We start from the raw sequence: 18969 nt of genomic DNA, 5'->3' as shown, positions 1-18969 counted from the left end.
GCGCTGGATATCGTACAGTGCACCTTTAAACATTCGACCTGACTTGATTTGTGTCATAAAACAGCAACTAACGAGGTGATGAAATGTAACCGTCACTTTATTTCATTAAAACAAAGTGCACTTGACAGTGTGTTATGCTGAGATCTTACAGGTTGGCAGTATTGGGTGGGGATGGGGGTCCTCATGGTTGCCAGGTTGGCTCCTCTCAGAGGCTAGTGCTCAGTCACGGTTGCCAGGTTGGGCGTCCTCTCTGCTTGGGAGTTGATGCTGGAGACGGACCATATATCACTCATCTCTGTAACGAGGTCAGACACAGAAAGGTGAGGATTAACTAAATGTTTGTTTTTAGTCGGATCACGACAGTAATGGACAGCTGAAAGCATGACTACAGCAAATTTGGAATAAATAGTACTAAGAAATAAGGAATGTACTGTATATAGTGGTGTAAAATAAATTTCCATTCAATAGATGTAGCAGCAGACATCGACTTACTATCTTACATAATTTAAGGTTTTAATTATCAATAAGCCTGCTGATTATTTTTTTGATTGTTTGGTAAATAAAATGCCCATCACACTTTCTCAAAGCCCGCTAGGGTGGTGTGAAAAAGTCATCAAAAATGTCAGAATATAGTATGTAATAAAAAAAGGTAAAAGATGTTCAACATACTATACTGTGACTTTTTAATGACATACCATACTCTGAGTTTTTATGACTTACTATACTGTGACTCTACCTCTCTCTACATCTCTCGCTACCCCTCTCTCTACCTCTTTTTCTCTTGCTACATCTCTCTCTACTTCTTTACTTCTTTATGTCTTTCTCTACATCTCTCTCTACCTCTCTTTGCCTCTCTCTTTCTCCCTCTACCTCTACATTTTTCGACATACTAGACTAGGACTTTTTTTCATGACATTTTAACACATACATTTATTAATATGTCATTTTTTACTTATTTTTCAATGTACTATACTATGACTTTTTTTTTCATTAAAATTTCCGACACACTATGCTATGACTTTTTTACGAAATTCTTTTTTTTCATGACATATTTTGACATACTACAGTGTGACTTTTTTTTTTTTTACGAAAATTTCCGACATACTATACTATGACTTTTGTTTATAAAATTTGTCGACATTCTATACTATGACTTTTATTCATGACAATTTTCGACATACTATACTATGACTTTTGTTTATAAAATTTGTCGACATACTATACTATGACTTTTTTATGAGATTTTTTTTTTTTTTACAACATTTTTCGACATACTATACTATGACTTTTTTACGGAATAAATTTTTTGTACAACATTATTTGACATACTATACTATGATTTTTTTCAAAAATTTCTGACATACTATATAAAATTTCGTAAAAAAAAGAAATTTCATAAAAAAAGTCATAGTATAGTATGTCAAATAATTAAAAACAAAAAAAAATTCTCGTAAAAAAAAGTCATAGTATAGTATGTCGAAAAAAGTCATAGTATAGTATGTCAAAAAAAGAAGTCGTAGTATAGTATGTCGAAAAAATACATAGTAAAGCTCTGAACATCATCTTTTTTTTTAGTCTTTTCTTGGGTATTTCTCCTGTTCTTATTGTTGTACCACCTACAAAGTCACCGCTGTTTTGTTATACACCAATACATTTTTTTTTAAAAAGAACAGCGGAATAGATGCTGAAAAACCTAGTGCGTTGTTATGAAATAAGTAAAGAAAGAGACTAAATTAAAAAAAAAGCCAAAATATCACAAGGATGAACCTCTTTGATTCCACCTTTCATCACATTTCTTTACAGTAGCTTACCTGTTCTGAACTTGCTGTAAGTGCCGTTGTCCAGCGTGATTTTGCTGCCCGAGCAGAAAGCCAGTCCTCGCTCTCGCCACCTGCCAGCAAACAAAACATGACTGAATGTAACTAAGAACATCTACAGTATACAAGTACTGTACTTAAGTACAAATTTGAGGTACTTGTACTTTAGTCTTTTCATGCTACTTTACACTTCTGCTGAAAATAAATCAGCAGATTAATAGAGAATGAATGAGTACTAATAATCTACTGATATAATATATAATATTGCAACAGTCACACGGGACATTTTTCTACTTTTAAGTACATTTTCCTGATTATACTTAAGTAAAGGATCTGAGTACTTCCTACATCCCTGCTGCTTATTAGCTGTCAGTTTTTAACTGAGCGTGTGATATTCACCAGTGAAAGATGAAGATGATGACGATCAGTGCGAGGGACATCAGGTCAGTGAGAATCCACATCAGGTTGTATTCGTCTGGACTCTGAGAGACAGACAGAAATAAAAAGGAAGGTCAGTGTTTCAAACGTAGACATTGTTTACATGTGTGTGTACATAGTGTACTTTTTGTGTCCTTTAAAAAGACCTACTTATTGTACTTACATCTTACAATACATCATTTTGAGTCTCTTTACTCTTAAGTTTAAATTCTCTTCATAAAGATAACATTAATGCAGCAGTAATATCAATCCAGAAAACATCAGATATATAATAGTAAAACACTGACAGGGAGCATTTTACTGCACAACGAGTGCTTTTGCTTGAAGTACTTTAACTGCATTGTACTGATTATACTTATATACTTTTACTTACGGACTTTAATAATAGTATTTTTTTCACAGAGTGGTTAGAGCTGCAACAACTAATCAATTAGTTGTCAACTATTAAATTAATCGGCAACTATTTTGATAATCGATTAATCGGTTTGAGTAATTTTTTTAAGAAAAAAAAGTCTAAATTCTCTGATTTCAGCTTTTTAAATGTGAATATTTTCTGGTTTCTTTACTCCTCTATGACAGTAAACTGAATATCTTTGAGTTGTGGACAAAACAAGACATTTGAGGACACATTTTCCACCATTTTCTGACATTTGATAGACCAAACTAATCGATTAATTAAAAAAAAATAATCGACAGATTAATATACAATGAAAATAATCATGAGTTGCAGCCCTAAGTGTGGTATTAGTACTTTTACATAAGTAAAGGATCTTAATACTTCTTCCACCACTGCTGTTGTGTATATATGACAGTTTATTTAGCTGTCAGTGTTCTACTATTATATCTGATGTTTCTGGATTAATATTACTGCTGCATTAATGTTGAGGATTTTCTCAACACATAAAGGAACACTTCATCCTTCAGTTTATCACAAACATTCAACATCAACACATCTGGAGATACGTTGGTTTTCACTGGACAGGAAGGGGATGAAAACGTACAGTTTTGTCCTCTGAGATGAAAGGGAGTAGAAGTAAACAGTTGCACAAAATGGAAATACTACTACTTGAAGAGTTACCATGAGGAAGAGAGGGGAGCTCATGGTGTTGAGGAGCTGGGGAGCATTGGTGGTGACCGACTGGACTCCAGTACACCAGGCCAGAGAGAAGAGCCACGGCTGGCTGATCACATACAGGTTGGTGGTGATGTTCACTGCAGCGTACTCACTGCACACAAGTGAGGAGAAAAGTGTTATAATGTTTGTTACAAAATACCCAGGGTCATCTTTCATACACACACACACACCTACCTGGTGAGCTTGGTGGACATGGAGCTGTAGTGCAGGTTGAGTTTGACGATGTGGTTGCTCTGGAGCACCTCTAGAGGGAGGCGACTGCCTGATGTCTGCTGGAGCTCGGGATCGATTTCATGGACTAGAGCGCGCAGATCTGATGGCAACCACAGCACCTAGAGAAGTAAGAGAGAGTAAGGCATTGTATGTATTTTTGGATTTGCACCTTCTTCATCTTAGACTTTTATATTTACACTCTTCCCACTTTGTATTGCAAACGCTGCACAGCAATTTCCCTAGGGATAATTTTTATCTTATCCTATAGTTGCGGGCCCGACAGTTAAATAATGAGCTGAAAGTCACTATAAAGGTTCGTAAAGCCAAGAGGAGCTGCAGATTCAGCTGATCATTCTCTGCAAGTTCATCACACTGTTCTTGCATCATCATTTGATTTTCTTTTTCTTTTTTAAATTGTGCAGTGGACCGAATATTTTGTCATCCAGATGGTTTGACGAGTCTTTGAGAAACAGATGTTGAGCTCTGTGACTTTAATGTGATGGTAACACAGCCTGCAGACAGCTGGCCCACTCATCTGTGAGATCTAATGTTTCTACTTTGTCATTATTTTGCTTGATTTTAACATCCATTTGGTGGAGCATCATAAACTGGAATAAAGGAGGACGTACTCACCTGCGAGGAGTGAATGGAGGACTCGTTCTGGATGACATCCAGCGTGCGTTGGATCCAGGTATCTCTGTACGGGTGACCTATTGGTGGCCGGTAGAGGTCAAAGATCACCAGTTGGTCTCTCTGAGCAGCCAGCTGGAGGAAAGCATGCAGGCTGCAGACTGACTGCTTTCCTGCCTGCAGTCGGTCCTCCGCTCCCAGAGAGCCAGCTGTACCGAACGGATTGTGCTGGAAGGTACAACCATCAATACCTAATTAATACTGTGACATAACATGCAGGCCAATATGTTCTTCAGCTGCCAGCTGGTTTTGTAGTCCAGGTTGTTGTTGTGATGAGGAATTAACTGTCATCTGTAAACACACCTGCCAATTTGTTGATAACAACCAATGCTTCCTAATTCGATTAACTACTACTATACTGCCGTATATTCTCTACGGTGTGTGACTCACAGAGAGGAACCAGGCCCCGGCGTTCAGGCTCTCCAGCTCGGCCCACGTGAACATGGCAGCCAGGTCGTCGGCCCGCTTGGGGAAAACCTGGTGGACGTTGGTGGTCCGTCGCAGGGTGTTGTCATGCATCAGGAAGGGCACCCCATCAACGCTACAACCATGACATGACGACAGCATTAATTAGTGTTGTAAAAATGACAGAAATCTTAACCGGATATTTAATATTTGTAATAATGAACCAAGTCTCAGGGTCAGTTCCATACTGCACACTAAACTACTATTCATACATACATAAGTAGGATGTAAAATTGAGTATGTAGTGCGTTCCAACTGCATAGTACATGGACTTTTTGTACCGGAGAAAGAGCCAGTTTAGCGCCTGCCGTCTACAGCGCTCTCCCTCAATACTGGACCAATTTCCCACGCTAAACTAAGATGGTGAACATAAACATTACTGCTAAATACAAGTACGACAACATCGTCATTGTGACAGAATTTGCACCAATCTTAAATATGTTTTAAACTGCACATTTGCACACCACTTTATTCTACTTTATTATATACAATCCAATGAAAAAGTTTGATTCACTGTCTACCTGTAGACGACCAGTATAGTATCGATTAATGACAATTAACATATATTTTTAGCTGCTGACTGACCTGATAGTGACATCCGTCTCCAGACCTCCACTCCCTGCTTGCACGGCCTTCTCAAACGACATCATTGTGTTTTCTGGAGCAAGCTGTTACACATGATTCATGATAATCAATAGACAGTTTCAATGGAATTGCGTTGCTAGGCAACAGCTCGGGTCCATGTTTACTTCCTGTCAACTTATGTCATTCACATACACTACAACAGGAAATGAACTGGGACAGGAAGGATGTGATGTGTTTCAAAACACCAGGTCCAAACAGGATCCCTGAAAATATTTAGTATCACACTGCTTTGCATGGGATTTTATGCAAACCGGCTGAATCAGCATTTGTCATTATGATACATTCTGGCAAATTAAAAAGTAGCCGACATCAGCAACCTGTGCCGACGGCGTCACGCCGCTAAATCCAGCTTGAATTGCATTAGTAATAAGCAATATGACAACGTGATTAACATAATATTATGTTTGTTTGTAAACGGACTAACGGAGCCACTAGTGTCTGACAGGCAGTGAGCCGAGGCCGGCAACATGAAGGAGATCACAATTCAGTAGAGCCGTTGATATGTTGTGTTTGTTTACTAGAAGGTTCATGAGTTTTTTGGGATGACGAGACGAGACGAGATGGGTTTCTGTCTGCAAGTGTATTGCAAGCCCGGCGCCCCGTAACGTTAGCGAGAGTGCAGTGTGTGTACAGTTTATTCGTCGGTGAATAAATGCTACAACTCCTCAAGACCCAAGCTAAGCTCCCGTGTCTTGCTCACAACCTGCTGATTAAAGTGAAGGGAGTTAGCCCCGGAGCTGTTCCTGCTCACCATGGGAGCTCCTCTGTGGCCGATGCGGGCCGGTGCGGGTCCCAGGGTGCCGTCCTCTTTGATACAAGGAGAATACAAACCGAGGGGCACCAGGTAGAGGGCAGACAGGATGGACAGGTACACCCCCATGATCAGGCCCCGCCTTACTGAAACACAAACACAGACTCCTGATTCCAACGTGGATTTTCTTGTTCAAATCAAGTGACATTATCTTGATGTTGTGGGATGGTCCGTGTTATTTCAAGATACTTTTATTAGCTTGATGATTATTCTCAAAACAATTAAAAAACAAGTGAAACTGGTTCATTATTTTTTTAATTCTTAAGGGAATAGTTCAGCATTTTGGTAAATATGTTTTTCATTTTCTTGACAAAATGACACAAACTGTGCGCCTCACCTCTGCTGTTCATGCGAAAGACGTGCAAAGCTATCGGCCAAGCCAGCGCCGTCATCATTAAGACTCCACCCACATGTAAGTAAGGCGCAGTTACCTGTAGACAGGATGAAAAACAAGGCCTAGTATCAGGAGAGGAAAACACACAGAGCGAAGGTGAGGGATGATGGGGAGGGTGAGGGATGATGGGGAGGAGGAGGAAGAGGGTCACCTGGAAGGAAAGCAGTAAAGTCGTCCACTCTTTACTCCACAGGTCAGATAAGACGGCGGTGGCTGCGATGGAGAAAGTCAGACTCACCAGGATCCCAATCTGACAAAAACAAGCATGTCATCCTTCCACAAATGTTTGCAGTCATGATGTGCGTTAATTAAAGTTACTTAAAAAGGTACAGTGTGTATGATTTGGCGGCATCTAGTGGTGTGGTTGCAGATTGCAACCAACCGAGTACCCCTCCGCTCACTCCTCCCTCTCCAAGACTGCAGTAAAAACGTGAGCCGCCGAGTGCAAAACCATGGTAACGCCGTACACGATAACAACTACTACTACTACTACTTTAGGAGCAATGGAAGTCAGACGGCAGCTGGCGTTATCACGGTTTAACACTGCGGCTCACGATACCGCAGTTTCACAAGCATGTCGGAGAACTACGGTGGCCTTTAGGTAACGTAAAATGTGAAAGGCTCTCTCTAGAGCCAGTGTTTGGTTTGTTCGTTCGGGGCTATTGTACTGTAGAAACACGGCAGACTCCGTGAAGAGGACCCGCTCCCTATGTAGATATGAAGAGCTCATTCTAAGCTAACGAAAACACAACTGTCTTTATTTTTCAGATACACCAAAGAAAACATAGTGATGACTATTATAATCCATTTCTGCTAATAGATCCCCTGAAATGCTACAAAACTGTTCCTCTAAATAAATACACTGAGTATATATTAAAACTGAGTGTGCGAGAGACGGAGAGACGTTACCTTGTGACTCCAATGTAAATAAAGCTTCTGGCCTTCTGACAACAAGCACACCGCCAGCAGCTGCACAGAGGAATAAGACACAAACATACATTAAATCTGATGGGTGATGAACTGTACAGTCGCAGTATAACATCAGCAGTATACACAGACCGACCGTTACATCGCAGTACATACAGAGATACAGGAATGTGTTTAGTAAACATCTGTATCTTGTTTAGAGGAATAGTTTGACATTCGAGGATTTGTTTGCGTCCTTGCAGGGGAGTTATGTTCAGGAAATTGATTCCACTCTCATGTCTAGTGTAATACTTATTGAGGTTTGAGAATGTAACTCCCTTTTTACATTGGAGGTGTTGGTAACCAGCTGTTTCCCCCTACTTCCAGTCTTAAGCTATTTCCCAATTCCATTCCTTGATATTGATTTTTTTTAGGTGTCTAAAATAAGTTTTGCTGCTGCCCCCGTCCACAGCAGTACATTACTTTGCTTCTCCAAACTCAGACTACTGTAGGTAATACACTGAGTATGGATAAGTACCTCATACAACCCTAATTCAAAACATCTAAACTATCCCTTTAACGGTCTTTAAATGTGAGGCTTTACACTCCATAGAAACTGCAATGTACACACCAGAACAGTGTAGTAAATACTAAATCAAACAACACGGACGACAGTGACAAACAAGTTACGAAAAAAACAAGTTAGACCCTCAGTGTTGACTTTTCGGCTCACCATGAGTACAGTGACGTAGGTGAAGAAGCCTGCAGCGATGACCAGCAGCACCACAGACCAAGGAAACCAGAAGCCCAGATTCCCAAAGTTAAACCTGCACATTCAGCCCACGAGTAAATAACAGAGAAACAGTTGTTGATTTAAACCAGGATGCAACTATAGAAGGTAGATACACAGTCTGAAATCCAGTATGTGCAGAGAGAGATAGACATCTTTGGAGATTATCTCATTGATCAACTGTTTAATAATGACATGACCATTAATCACAACGCCCCCCAGTTTGAGTCCAGCTGGGGATCTTTGTCTCTCTCGTTTCCTATCGTCTCTCCGCTATCGCTACCTAATACAAGGCATATAATATTATATCTAAGGTTGGATTACCAACAGGGCAAACAGGAAATGGCCCCACGAGCTTCAGGTTTACTGTGTTTTAACTGCTTTGTGCTAACTTAATTGAAAATGTGTTCTTCTTGAATCTTGAAGACGGTCTCTGTGTCAAATTCTATTTTTACACTTTAATTGTCTCAATTGTGTGCTTCTTCATGCATGTTGTGTATTCTATTTATTTATTTATCATTATTTTAATTGTATTTATTTATTTAATATATTTCATTTTATTCATTTATTTATCATTATTTAATTATTTTAATTTTGTATTATTTTAATTTTATTTATTTATTTAATATATTTAATTTTATTCATTTATTTATTTATTTATCATTATTTTACTTAATTATTTATTTTACTTTTTTATTTATTTATAAAAAAACATTTGTAAATATTCATCTGTAAAACACATATTATAGCTTATTTTGTAAATTGTACATTTTTATTCTTATTTTATTCTAACGTTTTATCTATTTCTTTGTTATTATACTGTCTGACTTGCACCAACAAAAACCAAAGAAAATTCCTAGTGTATACCTCTTACACCTGGCAATAAACACCTTTCTGATTCTGATTCTTCTGATTCATTGAACTGCCTTTTTTGATGTCTTTGAAGGAAACAATAAAAATCCTAATTGAAAAAAACATAAAACCACAAATCTGGAGCCAGTTAGTATAAAGCATAGAAAAACTGTGCAGGTGGCCCAGAGAGTAGGATGAATAGAAGGTTAATAAGAAACCTACAGCAGGTTAATACCTCCACACCGGCTGCACCAAATGTTAAGTGTACAGTGATAACACATGCAATCCACACGTATTTTATGTTCATTTATGACACCATTGCTCAACCCACCAGTCAAAGTCATTGTAGTCGTTCTTTGCTTGACCCCAGAAGTAGAGAAACACCAGCGTTAAGCAGAAAGCCACCACAAGCAGAGCAAAGCTGACACCTTCCAGCTGTCGACAGCAGGGACAAAAAACATGAAACACAAGTTGAAACAGCATATGTTTCTTTCCCATTTATTGCCTTTTTCAATGGAGATGTATGACTGATCTTTGACGCTATGGAGAGAGAGGTATTCAAACAGGAAATCTCTTTAGTTGTAAAAAAGCTCTGGTCTTAGTGTGTGTCGTTCAACACAGCATCAGTTCAAAAGCAATATGAGCTTTTAAAGTTGTATTTAATTGTTGTCTGTTTCTACTTGGCGATTTGAAATTGATAGTTAACCTGATGTAAAGGTGCTGAACTTCACAAACTGTGGGAAAGAAATCACAGTCTCTTAAACCAACCAGTGTAGGATTCATTAAGTCTGCACTAAAGTGTAACCAACCAACTTGACCAGATGTGGCCGGTGCACCTCTGGTTGTCTGACCTTGTTGCAGCAGCAGTCTCCCGGCCGGATGCAGCTCCTATCGTAGCGTCTCCATCGGCAGCCGTACAGACCCGACAGACACGCCACTAAAGGCCGGTGCTCGTAGCGCCTCAGCACTTTGGCACGAAGACCACGCAGCTGGCCGAACTGCAGCTGGGATAACGTGGATGCCATAGCTCACACACACTCTGACATACCTTCCATCCTGATGTCACACACACCTGAAAACACAGAAACACAACCAGTCTAATGAAATACCACCACAGTACTCCCAGTGCTGTAATGTAACTAAGTACAGTTACTCAAGTACTTAGTTACAAATTTGAAGTACTTCCACAACAGCTCAGAGGGAAATATTATACATTTATCTGACAGCTTTAGTTACTTTACAAAATAATATTTTTGCATACAAAACATATAAAGATCTTTATAAAATATGTTTTGTCATAAATCAAACTACTCCAAAGTAAATACAAGTACATCTTAAACGATTAGTTGATTAATCAGATTACAATCAATCAGATTGACAGAAAATAATCAGATTAATCCATAATGAAAAATAATTATTACTTAATAATTAAAAATTAGCTCCACCTCAATACAACCGTAAAGTCCTGCTTTTACATTAGTGCATGGGTAATAATAATCTAATGATATAATATTTAATAGTTTAACAGTCGGAGGAGACATTTTTCTGCATTAAATACTTTTACTTTAAGTATTTTCCTGATTATTTTCCGTTTATATTTTTACTTAAATAACATTATTAAATGCAGTATTTTAGTGTGGTATTGGTACTTTTACTTAAGTAAATGATATGAATACTATATATGACACTTTGATACAGAATAAAAGTTAAAAATAAGTACATTTACTTGAATTATGACAGCTTCTGTGCAGACTTGGACCATAATAAAAACTAGGCCTACAATCTTAAATTACCTTTTTTAAAAGTCAAGTCATGTTTATTTAAAGAACACATTTAAAAACAAAAAAACAAAATTGCTTTAAAAAGATTAAATAAAACACAGGAATACTTATTTATCTATTTTTTTGTATATACTATGTTTTTCCTGTATCTATACTGGCTTATTTTACATTAATATTAGGTTTGTTAAGTTTCTTTGTACCGAGAATGTTATTATTGGGGACTTTTGTGAATGTTTTTTCTGTTGTTTCAAAATGAACAAAAAAAAACAATAAATATAATATTGAAAAAATAAATAAGTTAATAAAATAAAACACAGGAATGATCAGATAAAATCCCAGACATAAATAAGAAATAATATAAGTAAATTAATCAAAGCATAGCTCGATAAAAATCATACCACAACAGTATTGCACAAACAGCAAAATAGAATGAAAACACCAGAGTATGGTGAGCATGTTTTCAAACGTACCAAGTCTCAGGAGGAAATCTGTTGAAACAAAGCAAAACGCAGTTATGTAGACTATTGTTATGAATTGTTTTTGTTCTTTTGGGGCAGGAAATCAATAGAAAATATCGTCCTAACTGCAGAGTTGCAGTTCCCAGAGAAGTAAAGTCTCAGATTGGCCCTGACCTCATTGGTTTGTTTTGTCCTTAACCCTCAAGTTTCTTCACATATGGCACCTCTTGTGAAACACCAGTGTTTTTCTTTTGAGTCGTTATCTTTGCTGGAGAAAAAAAGGGCAGCTCAGCTGATTGTTATCATCCTTTTAGTGAGGATTAAACTTATACTTTGATTGCAATTCACTTAAATATAGTGCAGACACAATATTAGAGGTCTACTGAAATAAAGTATGCAGACAAGTTTGTTTAAAGCATAAATGGATTACTAGTATTTGTGCTCTGCCTGCCAATTGTTGCAACTGTTGTGAAAGATTTTAAACACTGATTTACACCAACAAACCTGTTGTGCTTACATTAAAAGATCTGTGATAAAGCAGCAATAATATACTTTTATTACTGTATAACAGCACTGTTTGCAGTCTGAGAAGTTGTCGATGGTCAAAGTCTATTCAATAATCTAACATTTCAAAGTTGCTTTGGTAGGATTAAACTTATACTTTGATTGCAATTCACTTAAATATAGTGCATGCATACACAATATTATAGGTCTACTGAAATAAAGTATGTAGACAAGTTTGTTTTAAAGCATAAATGTATTACTAGTATTTGTGCTCTGCATGCCATGGTTGCAACTCTTGATTTACACCAACAAACCTGTTGTGTTTACATTAAAAGGTCTGTGATAAAGCAGCAATAATACACTTTATTAATGTATAACAGCACTGTTTGCAGTCTGAGAAAAAAACAAAGCTGTCAATTGCCAAAGTCTATTCAATAATCTAACATTTCAAAGTTGCTTTGGTTATCGGCATAAGCAGAACAGAATTTAAGATGAACATATTGTCGTTATGATGGCAAATTCTGCACACTATGCTCGTCAAGCTCTTTCATCTAATTGTAATCTCAATGTGAAGAGCTGGTTTGCATGTTTATTCATGTGTTTTATGTGAGCCGAATTAAAGCGTGCATCCTTATCATTCATAAAAACAGTTAATATTATGTAATCAGCTATGCACATTGGCCAGAAAGCACGATTAAAAACAAAATCACCCATTTTTATAATGAAGTCTGGTGATGCACTCAACATAAAAGAAACCTGTTTACAGCTAAGCATGAAGCAGACCGTCATTCAACAAGTATTTTTATATGATATAATATCAACACGTAGCCTCAGTTATCCTACCCTCGGGTAATCCTCCAGGTCGGTTCTGACCCCTCGGTAAACGGCAGAAAAGTAGCCGCAGTGCGCTGTTCTTCCTCGGCTACCCGATGCGGAGCGGGTGGCCTCGGCTTGGATGAGACGGTTCAGTCAAGCTAGCCACATGGGTAGCGGAAGCAACATACTTTGCCTTCAAAATATAAACAACAGTCTTTTATTTTCCACTTTATATGGCAAATTATAATGAGGTATTGCACAGACAACATGAAAATGAAATAATAAAACACTGTTATTAAAGATAACTAAGATTATGACTCATTTCATGGCAAAAGGTAAGATTCAAAACTTTATTTTGAAAATCGTGACGGAAATGAGTATATTGCTAATTCTGAGCTGCTTGACACAAGTTCCTGTTGATGCTGGACACCTCTGTATCACTGATGCCACCTGTTACCACAGTGATGAAAACACACTGTAACATCAGGTGAGTCCAGGTGGAGATGGATTTTTATTACGTAATTATTATCCAGAGGGAAATCTGGTTTAAAGTCAGGCATAACTACTAATATTAAATACCTTTTACAACCAATTCCTTCCAAAATAAAAAAAATAAAAAGGCTGTTTATTATCAATGCTTAGCTTTGGATTTGCTGCAAAAAACAAACATAAATAGTATGTATATATATATATATTTATATATATATATACACATATACATACATACATATACATATATATATATATATATATAAATACATATATTAATACATAGATATGTATTTATATATGTATATAAATACATATATATGTATATAAATACATATATGTATATGTATATAAATACATATATATATATAAATTAATTAATTTGTAATTCTTTTTATTGTCCATTAAAGTGTCAAATAATTCATTACTTTGTAATTTAATCCATTTATTCATAGATTAATTAATACATTTGTGAACAAAATGTATTAATGTCTATTTTTATTGGACAATTAGTTATTAATCAACTACTACTTAAATTACTATTTATTGACTCTTGCGGTTTTATTTTGAAGGCGTTCCCGCCTTTCTTCCTGTTTCAGAGCGTGCGGTTTTGACGCAGCTGCGGCAGCGTGGAGGAGCAACTCTCTGACGTCGAAAAGAGCAGCTTAAAGTTGACCCCGCATCACGGAGATCGGTTTGTACCGTAGTTTGGTGTCGGTGTGGTGACCAACCGGAGATAATGACTGACCTGTACGTCTCTCTGGCGGTGTTGGCGGCTGTGGTGCTCCTCAGCGAGGCGATCCGCCAAACGGCAGCGCGTCTCTTCGCCGGAGCGAACTGGATCTACCTGCTGGAGGCGGCGTGCACCTTCCAGCTCTGCTGCTGCACCCATGAGCTCAAACTGCTGGGTGAAAACACCCAGATGGAGCTGTCGGTCGGGCTCACCCTCACCTTCACCATGATCGTCATACACTTGTTAACTTTCCGGGAGGCGACGTGTAACCCGAGCGGCGCTTTGGAGAAAGTTTGCCGCGGCGGCAGAAGCGTCAAAGCCACCGTCGTTCTCATCGCCTGCCAGTTCGCAGCGGGCGTCGCCGCGCAGTTCTTCGCTGCGTCGGTTTGGTCGCTGGGTCTTTCTGAGCTCCACGTGAAGCACCGGAGGTTCGGGTTCCGGTGCTTCGACCCGCTCGGTGGGACTCTGCTGGAGGCTGCCGCCGTGGAGCTGGGATGCGCCTTCACGGTCCAAGCTGCCTGCATGCATGTTCACAAGCTGGACGAAAAACTTCGCGCTCCTTTCATCGCTGCTGTCATAACTGCAATGGTTTACACAGGTGGGTTTGATTACCTTACCTGGCCATGGGAATACAAAACATATAATATAAAATAAAAGACAATAAAATAATAAAAAATAAAAACAATAAAATAGAGTTAAAGACAATAAAATAATTTAGATACAAAAAACAATAAAATAAATGGCAATAAAATAATATAAAATAAAATTTAAAAAAACAATAAAATGCAATAAATAATAAAATAAATGACGATAATTTAAAAGACAATAAAATAAGTCAATAAAAATAAAGCAATACAATAATTTAAAACAATAAAATAGAGTAAATGACAATAAAATAATTTAACATAAAAACAAAACAATAAATGACAATAAAATACAATAAATAATAAAATAAATGACATTTAAAAGACAATAAAAAAGTCTATAACATAAAGACAATAAAATAAATAAAGAATGAAATACAACAATTGCCAATTAAATAATTTAAAATAAAGTTAAATTGACTTATCATTCCAGCTCTAAACACAGACAAGGCTATATACTATAATTCTTTAATTTATTAATATTTGACCCTCTGCTGTTTCTCTCCTTCCTGTGCAGGTGGAAGTATTTCAGGAGCTATCTTTAACCCCGTCCTAGCCTTCTCCGTCCAGTTCCCCTGCAGCGGACACACCTACCCGGAGTACTGCTTTGTCTACTGGCTTGGACCAGTCTTAGGTAAAGACTAGAGTTGGTGGATGCTGTAGCTTCATATTTATATATTTATATAAGATTCGTACCTTAAATATCCTTGCAAGAGCCTGATTGGCTGCACCAAAGTGTAACGTCCTGTGTCTTCCACATGTGTACCCCAGGTGTGGCAAGCTGCATCCTGCTGTTTGAGAAGATCATCCCCTTCCTCTCTGGAAAGAGCACCATTGGGCTGGACGTCCCTGTTGTCCAGAAACGGAAGACACAGTAGCAGCAGGGACGTGAGAAATGACGGCCACATCATCATAAGTTTGTGTCTTTTTTATTGTGGGTGCATAATACCAAGTTTTCACTTGAGACGACAAAAAAATGTACAACACATTATGTCATTATAACACAATGAGGCCTTCGACTTCTGGGAGGTTACAACAAAGCTGTGATTGAACAGACAGGAGAAGCTTTTGACTGGCAAACACACGTATAACACAATTTAACACGTGAATCTGCTTATAAGTCACAGAAAAGAAGACGATCCGATCCACATAATTCCAGAAGTTGCCTGAGAATCAGCACGTTTTTAAGTTTTCTCTCAATATCACAGTACTCCATTGATAGTTGTCTGTACATTTCTGGGTACAATGCAAACAGGAACCGCTAATAGCTAATTCGGCTTACTTTTAATGGTGCTTAATGGGACGTCTAACAACTTTATCTGTGTTTGAAGTGATATTACAATCTATTTTTAGTGCCCACCGACACAGTATAAGGTATCATTTTAATTTCAAATTGACTTAAAAATGACATTTTTATAGTTCTCATCACCGATTTAAGTATATGTAAGCTAATATATATAACTGCATTTCATTTTTGCCAAATGTTTTTCACATGAAGAGTGTCAAAAAGCACAACACTATAAAAGAAATGCGTTTAACCAACTTGTTCTTTAACCGTGACTGACTGCAACCATCATGAGACTATGAAAAACTACCTAAAGACAGTTGGAACAATGAAAATATTGAAACTTTGAATGCACACAAATTAACCAACGTGCACGCAGAGAAAAAGAAGATTAATAGTGGTTAATATACAGATGTGGTATGACATTACAGCCACTTAATTTGATCATTTTCTCTGTGCACTTTGGTAGGTTTATGAGCCCTATTATTGTCTCTGCATTTAACTTTTACAACTGCACCTGGTGGGACAGAAGACGTCTCCTCAATGCCAAACGTCCAAGTCACATTCCTGAATAAACACATTAATACACTAACCAAACCTTGACCTATAAAAGTCAGGTTTATGTGTGGAAGACTAACTGACATTTCAACATCCTTTCAACTACTTTACAGGACTTTGAAATCTTTTAAATCATAAAAAAGGGGCTTTGAGTTGAAGTGAATTATGGGTGAAGGAACACTAAAGTTTGGTGGTTTTGTCTGTTTTAGTTTGATTTAATGTGGGTTTATTTTGTAATTGTCAAAGCATTACACTTTCATATGTTTGTAATTACACCAACATGGTTCTGGGACACTTAACATGTAAACATGGGTAAAAGAAAACTGGATTTCTTTAGATGACCAAAGCTTTAACCTTCTGCTCAATCTTTACGTTTTTCTGCATGAATCATGTTTGACTGTCATTTTCTGTTTCTCTCCAATATGGGTAAAGACTGAAAAGTATAGTAGCGTAATATTTGCATTTGATAATGTTGAAATTTTGTTAATCTGGGTTTGGGTACATCACTTTTTATTCCACTGGATTTTCTTTTTCCATCAAATCTGCAGCTACTTCCATTTCTCTGTGAATCAAGAAACAATTTACAACTTTAATACCTCTAGAGTGTTATGCGATTATTTGAAGTAAGAATGTGAATAAACTTAATACTTTTGCTAACATTTCTGTCTCGGTGTAGGCAAAATGTACAGTATATTTTCAGATAACAGCTTTTGTATAGTGATATTTAAATGCATTTGTAATATGTGTGAAATATTGATTAAAAACATCTATTTTAAAAAGCTACATGTTTTATGGTTGTCATTTCTTGTGTTTATAAAGTTGGTTTTACGCTCAATAAATCAGTTTTGTTTAAAGTACACATTTTTCAGAATAATGTATATGATATTGGATTATGATTATTGATGCATTAATGTGTACATCACTTTAATATTGTTCAAACTCTAATCTTACCTTTTTAGTTTGGCTTTTAATTGAGCTTTATTGATTTATCTGACTGATTATTTATCGTATTTCACCTTTTTACTCTGGCCTTTATTTGAGCTTTATTTATTAATATATTCATGTATTCTAGTCAAAGCACTGTAGTGATTGCTGCTCGTAAATGTGGGGCTAATTTTGTATTTATTTCTATATATACGACTTTATTTACTTCTGTGTAGCCTGTCGATTTCCCCCTGGGGATCAATAAAGTCTTGATATATTATTATTTGTTAATTATATTTTGTATCATTAATCTGAACAGTAAGTAAAGTTATCAAATAAATGTAGGGGAGTAAAAAGTACAATATTTCTCTCTAAAATGTAGCAGAAAATGAAGTAAAAGTACCTCAACATTGCACTTCAGTACAGTTCTTGTATGGATTTTGGACACAGCGTTACTCTTGTTGGACAACAATGGTGGTCTATTAGTTAGTAAAATCAGTTCATTGTTAGTTTTGGTCTTTGTTGACGGTGAAAACGTTTCTGATTATTACTTTAAATAGCCCATACTTTTACTTTGCATGAAACACTTAAACTAATGAACTCTATCAACAAATCCACAAAACGTGGACCAAGTTAATCTCATTTGTGGTCCATTTGTGGGAGAGGTTTGGATAATCCCCAAAAAGAAAAAAGCCCATAAAACCTAGTTCACCTCCAGAGTGTCGGTCTGGTACTTTGGCCCTGCGTCGTATCAGTTACACAACTTGACCTTTGTGCCCTCACCTCCTCCCCCCTTCCTTCTCTTCTTCACGCTCACGTCTGACCCAGCGAAATGCCAAACGAAAAGAGCTCCTGTCTTCACGCTGCAGCATAGTTAACATTCAACACATTCACAGCATAATGACAAACATGAGCCAGACTCCACGTGGCTGATAAACAGGAATACTTCAAAGGGAACAACACACTGTATTACTGCTTCACTGGGCTGCTGATGTACGCTGACGACCTCTACTGGCAGCAGTGGTGGAAGAAGTATTCACAAAGTATTAATGTGAAAATACTCGACAAATCCTGCATTCAAAACCTTACTTAAGTAAACATATGTAAGTATTATCAGCAAAGTTTACTTTAAAGGTACAATGTGTAGGATTCGACGGCATCTTGTGGGGTCGTTGCAGATTGCAACTCAACTGTGTACCGCTCCGCTCACTCCTCCCTTTCAAGACTGCGATAAGCCGCCAATTGCAAAACCGTGGTAACGCCGTTTCACCTCGCTCAGAGCTCACTGTTCCTTTAAAGGGACTGTTTGTAATTTCTTACACGTATAAATCATTGTGGGTCGGTGTCTCATGCGCGCTCGCGGTTGGCTACGCTGTTCAGACTCAGACTCCAACACAAACTACACGGAAGCACCAAAACCGCAAAGTTAGTCTAGTGAAGCCCGTCTTGCAAAACAGTGTTGGCCGCGGTCGGAGGACGCGGGGGAGACCGTAGCTTTGGTCTCCAAGGCCGGAGTCTCTGCTCCTCTGCTTGATTGCCTTCACTCACACACCGCGCTCGTTCTCGCCATTTCACTCCACTCTACACGTGCATGCGCGCACACTCCACACTGCAGAAGAGT

General features: G+C 37.6%; 2 protein-coding genes across 3 annotated transcripts; one reads left to right on the top strand and one right to left on the bottom strand.

The window, feature by feature from the left end:
• Positions 1-58: 58 nt before the first annotated feature.
• gdpd4b (glycerophosphodiester phosphodiesterase domain containing 4b) lies at positions 59-12907 on the bottom strand. Of its 2 annotated transcripts, XM_074611299.1 has the most exons (18): positions 12743-12907; positions 11570-11663; positions 11408-11425; positions 10008-10228; positions 9488-9591; positions 8248-8341; positions 7518-7577; positions 6760-6858; positions 6552-6645; positions 6155-6300; positions 5344-5426; positions 4684-4834; positions 4237-4461; positions 3565-3722; positions 3334-3481; positions 2217-2299; positions 1812-1891; positions 59-295 (listed from the first exon to the last, which is right to left on the bottom strand). In XM_074611299.1, the coding sequence occupies exons 4-18, from the start codon at positions 10179-10181 to the stop codon at positions 213-215; spliced, it is 1782 nt and encodes a 593-aa protein (XP_074467400.1). In that variant the 5' UTR covers positions 10182-10228; positions 11408-11425; positions 11570-11663; positions 12743-12907; the 3' UTR covers positions 59-212. The 2 variants fall into 2 exon arrangements, with proteins under 2 accessions (XP_074467400.1, XP_074467399.1); XM_074611298.1 differs by lacking the exon at positions 11570-11663.
• Positions 12908-13791: 884 nt separating this feature from the next.
• LOC141753031 (aquaporin-11-like) lies at positions 13792-17203 on the top strand. Its single transcript, XM_074611338.1, has 3 exons — positions 13792-14535; positions 15099-15215; positions 15353-17203. Exons 1-3 carry the CDS (start codon positions 13944-13946, stop codon positions 15457-15459), a joined length of 816 nt encoding a protein of 271 aa, XP_074467439.1. The 5' UTR covers positions 13792-13943; the 3' UTR covers positions 15460-17203.
• Positions 17204-18969: the final 1766 nt, after the last annotated feature.

This window comes from Sebastes fasciatus, chromosome 16, assembly GCF_043250625.1.
Source record: "Sebastes fasciatus isolate fSebFas1 chromosome 16, fSebFas1.pri, whole genome shotgun sequence".
Lineage (NCBI taxonomy): Eukaryota > Metazoa > Chordata > Actinopteri > Perciformes > Sebastidae > Sebastes > Sebastes fasciatus.
Note: the sequence above shows the minus strand (reverse complement) of the source record. Positions and strands in the feature narration are given on the sequence as shown.

What these genes read in the sequence shown, in the direction of transcription:
- gdpd4b (XM_074611299.1), bottom strand. Translation starts at nt 10,181, where the DNA reads ATGGCATCCACGTTATCCCAGCTGCAGTTCGGCCAGCTGCGTGGTCTT. An exon ending in ATTTACATTGGAGTCACAAG is followed by an intron (nt 6,859 to 7,517) that starts GTAACGTCTCTC and finishes TGTTTTTGTCAG; the next exon opens with ATTGGGATCCTGGTGAGTCT. An exon ending in CCGGGGCCTGGTTCCTCTCT is followed by an intron (nt 4,462 to 4,683) that starts GTGAGTCACACA and finishes TGTACCTTCCAG; the next exon opens with CACAATCCGTTCGGTACAGC.
- LOC141753031 (XM_074611338.1), top strand. Translation starts at nt 13,944, where the DNA reads ATGACTGACCTGTACGTCTCTCTGGCGGTGTTGGCGGCTGTGGTGCTC. An exon ending in AACTGCAATGGTTTACACAG is followed by an intron (nt 14,536 to 15,098) that starts GTGGGTTTGATT and finishes CTTCCTGTGCAG; the next exon opens with GTGGAAGTATTTCAGGAGCT. An exon ending in CTGGCTTGGACCAGTCTTAG is followed by an intron (nt 15,216 to 15,352) that starts GTAAAGACTAGA and finishes TGTGTACCCCAG; the next exon opens with GTGTGGCAAGCTGCATCCTG.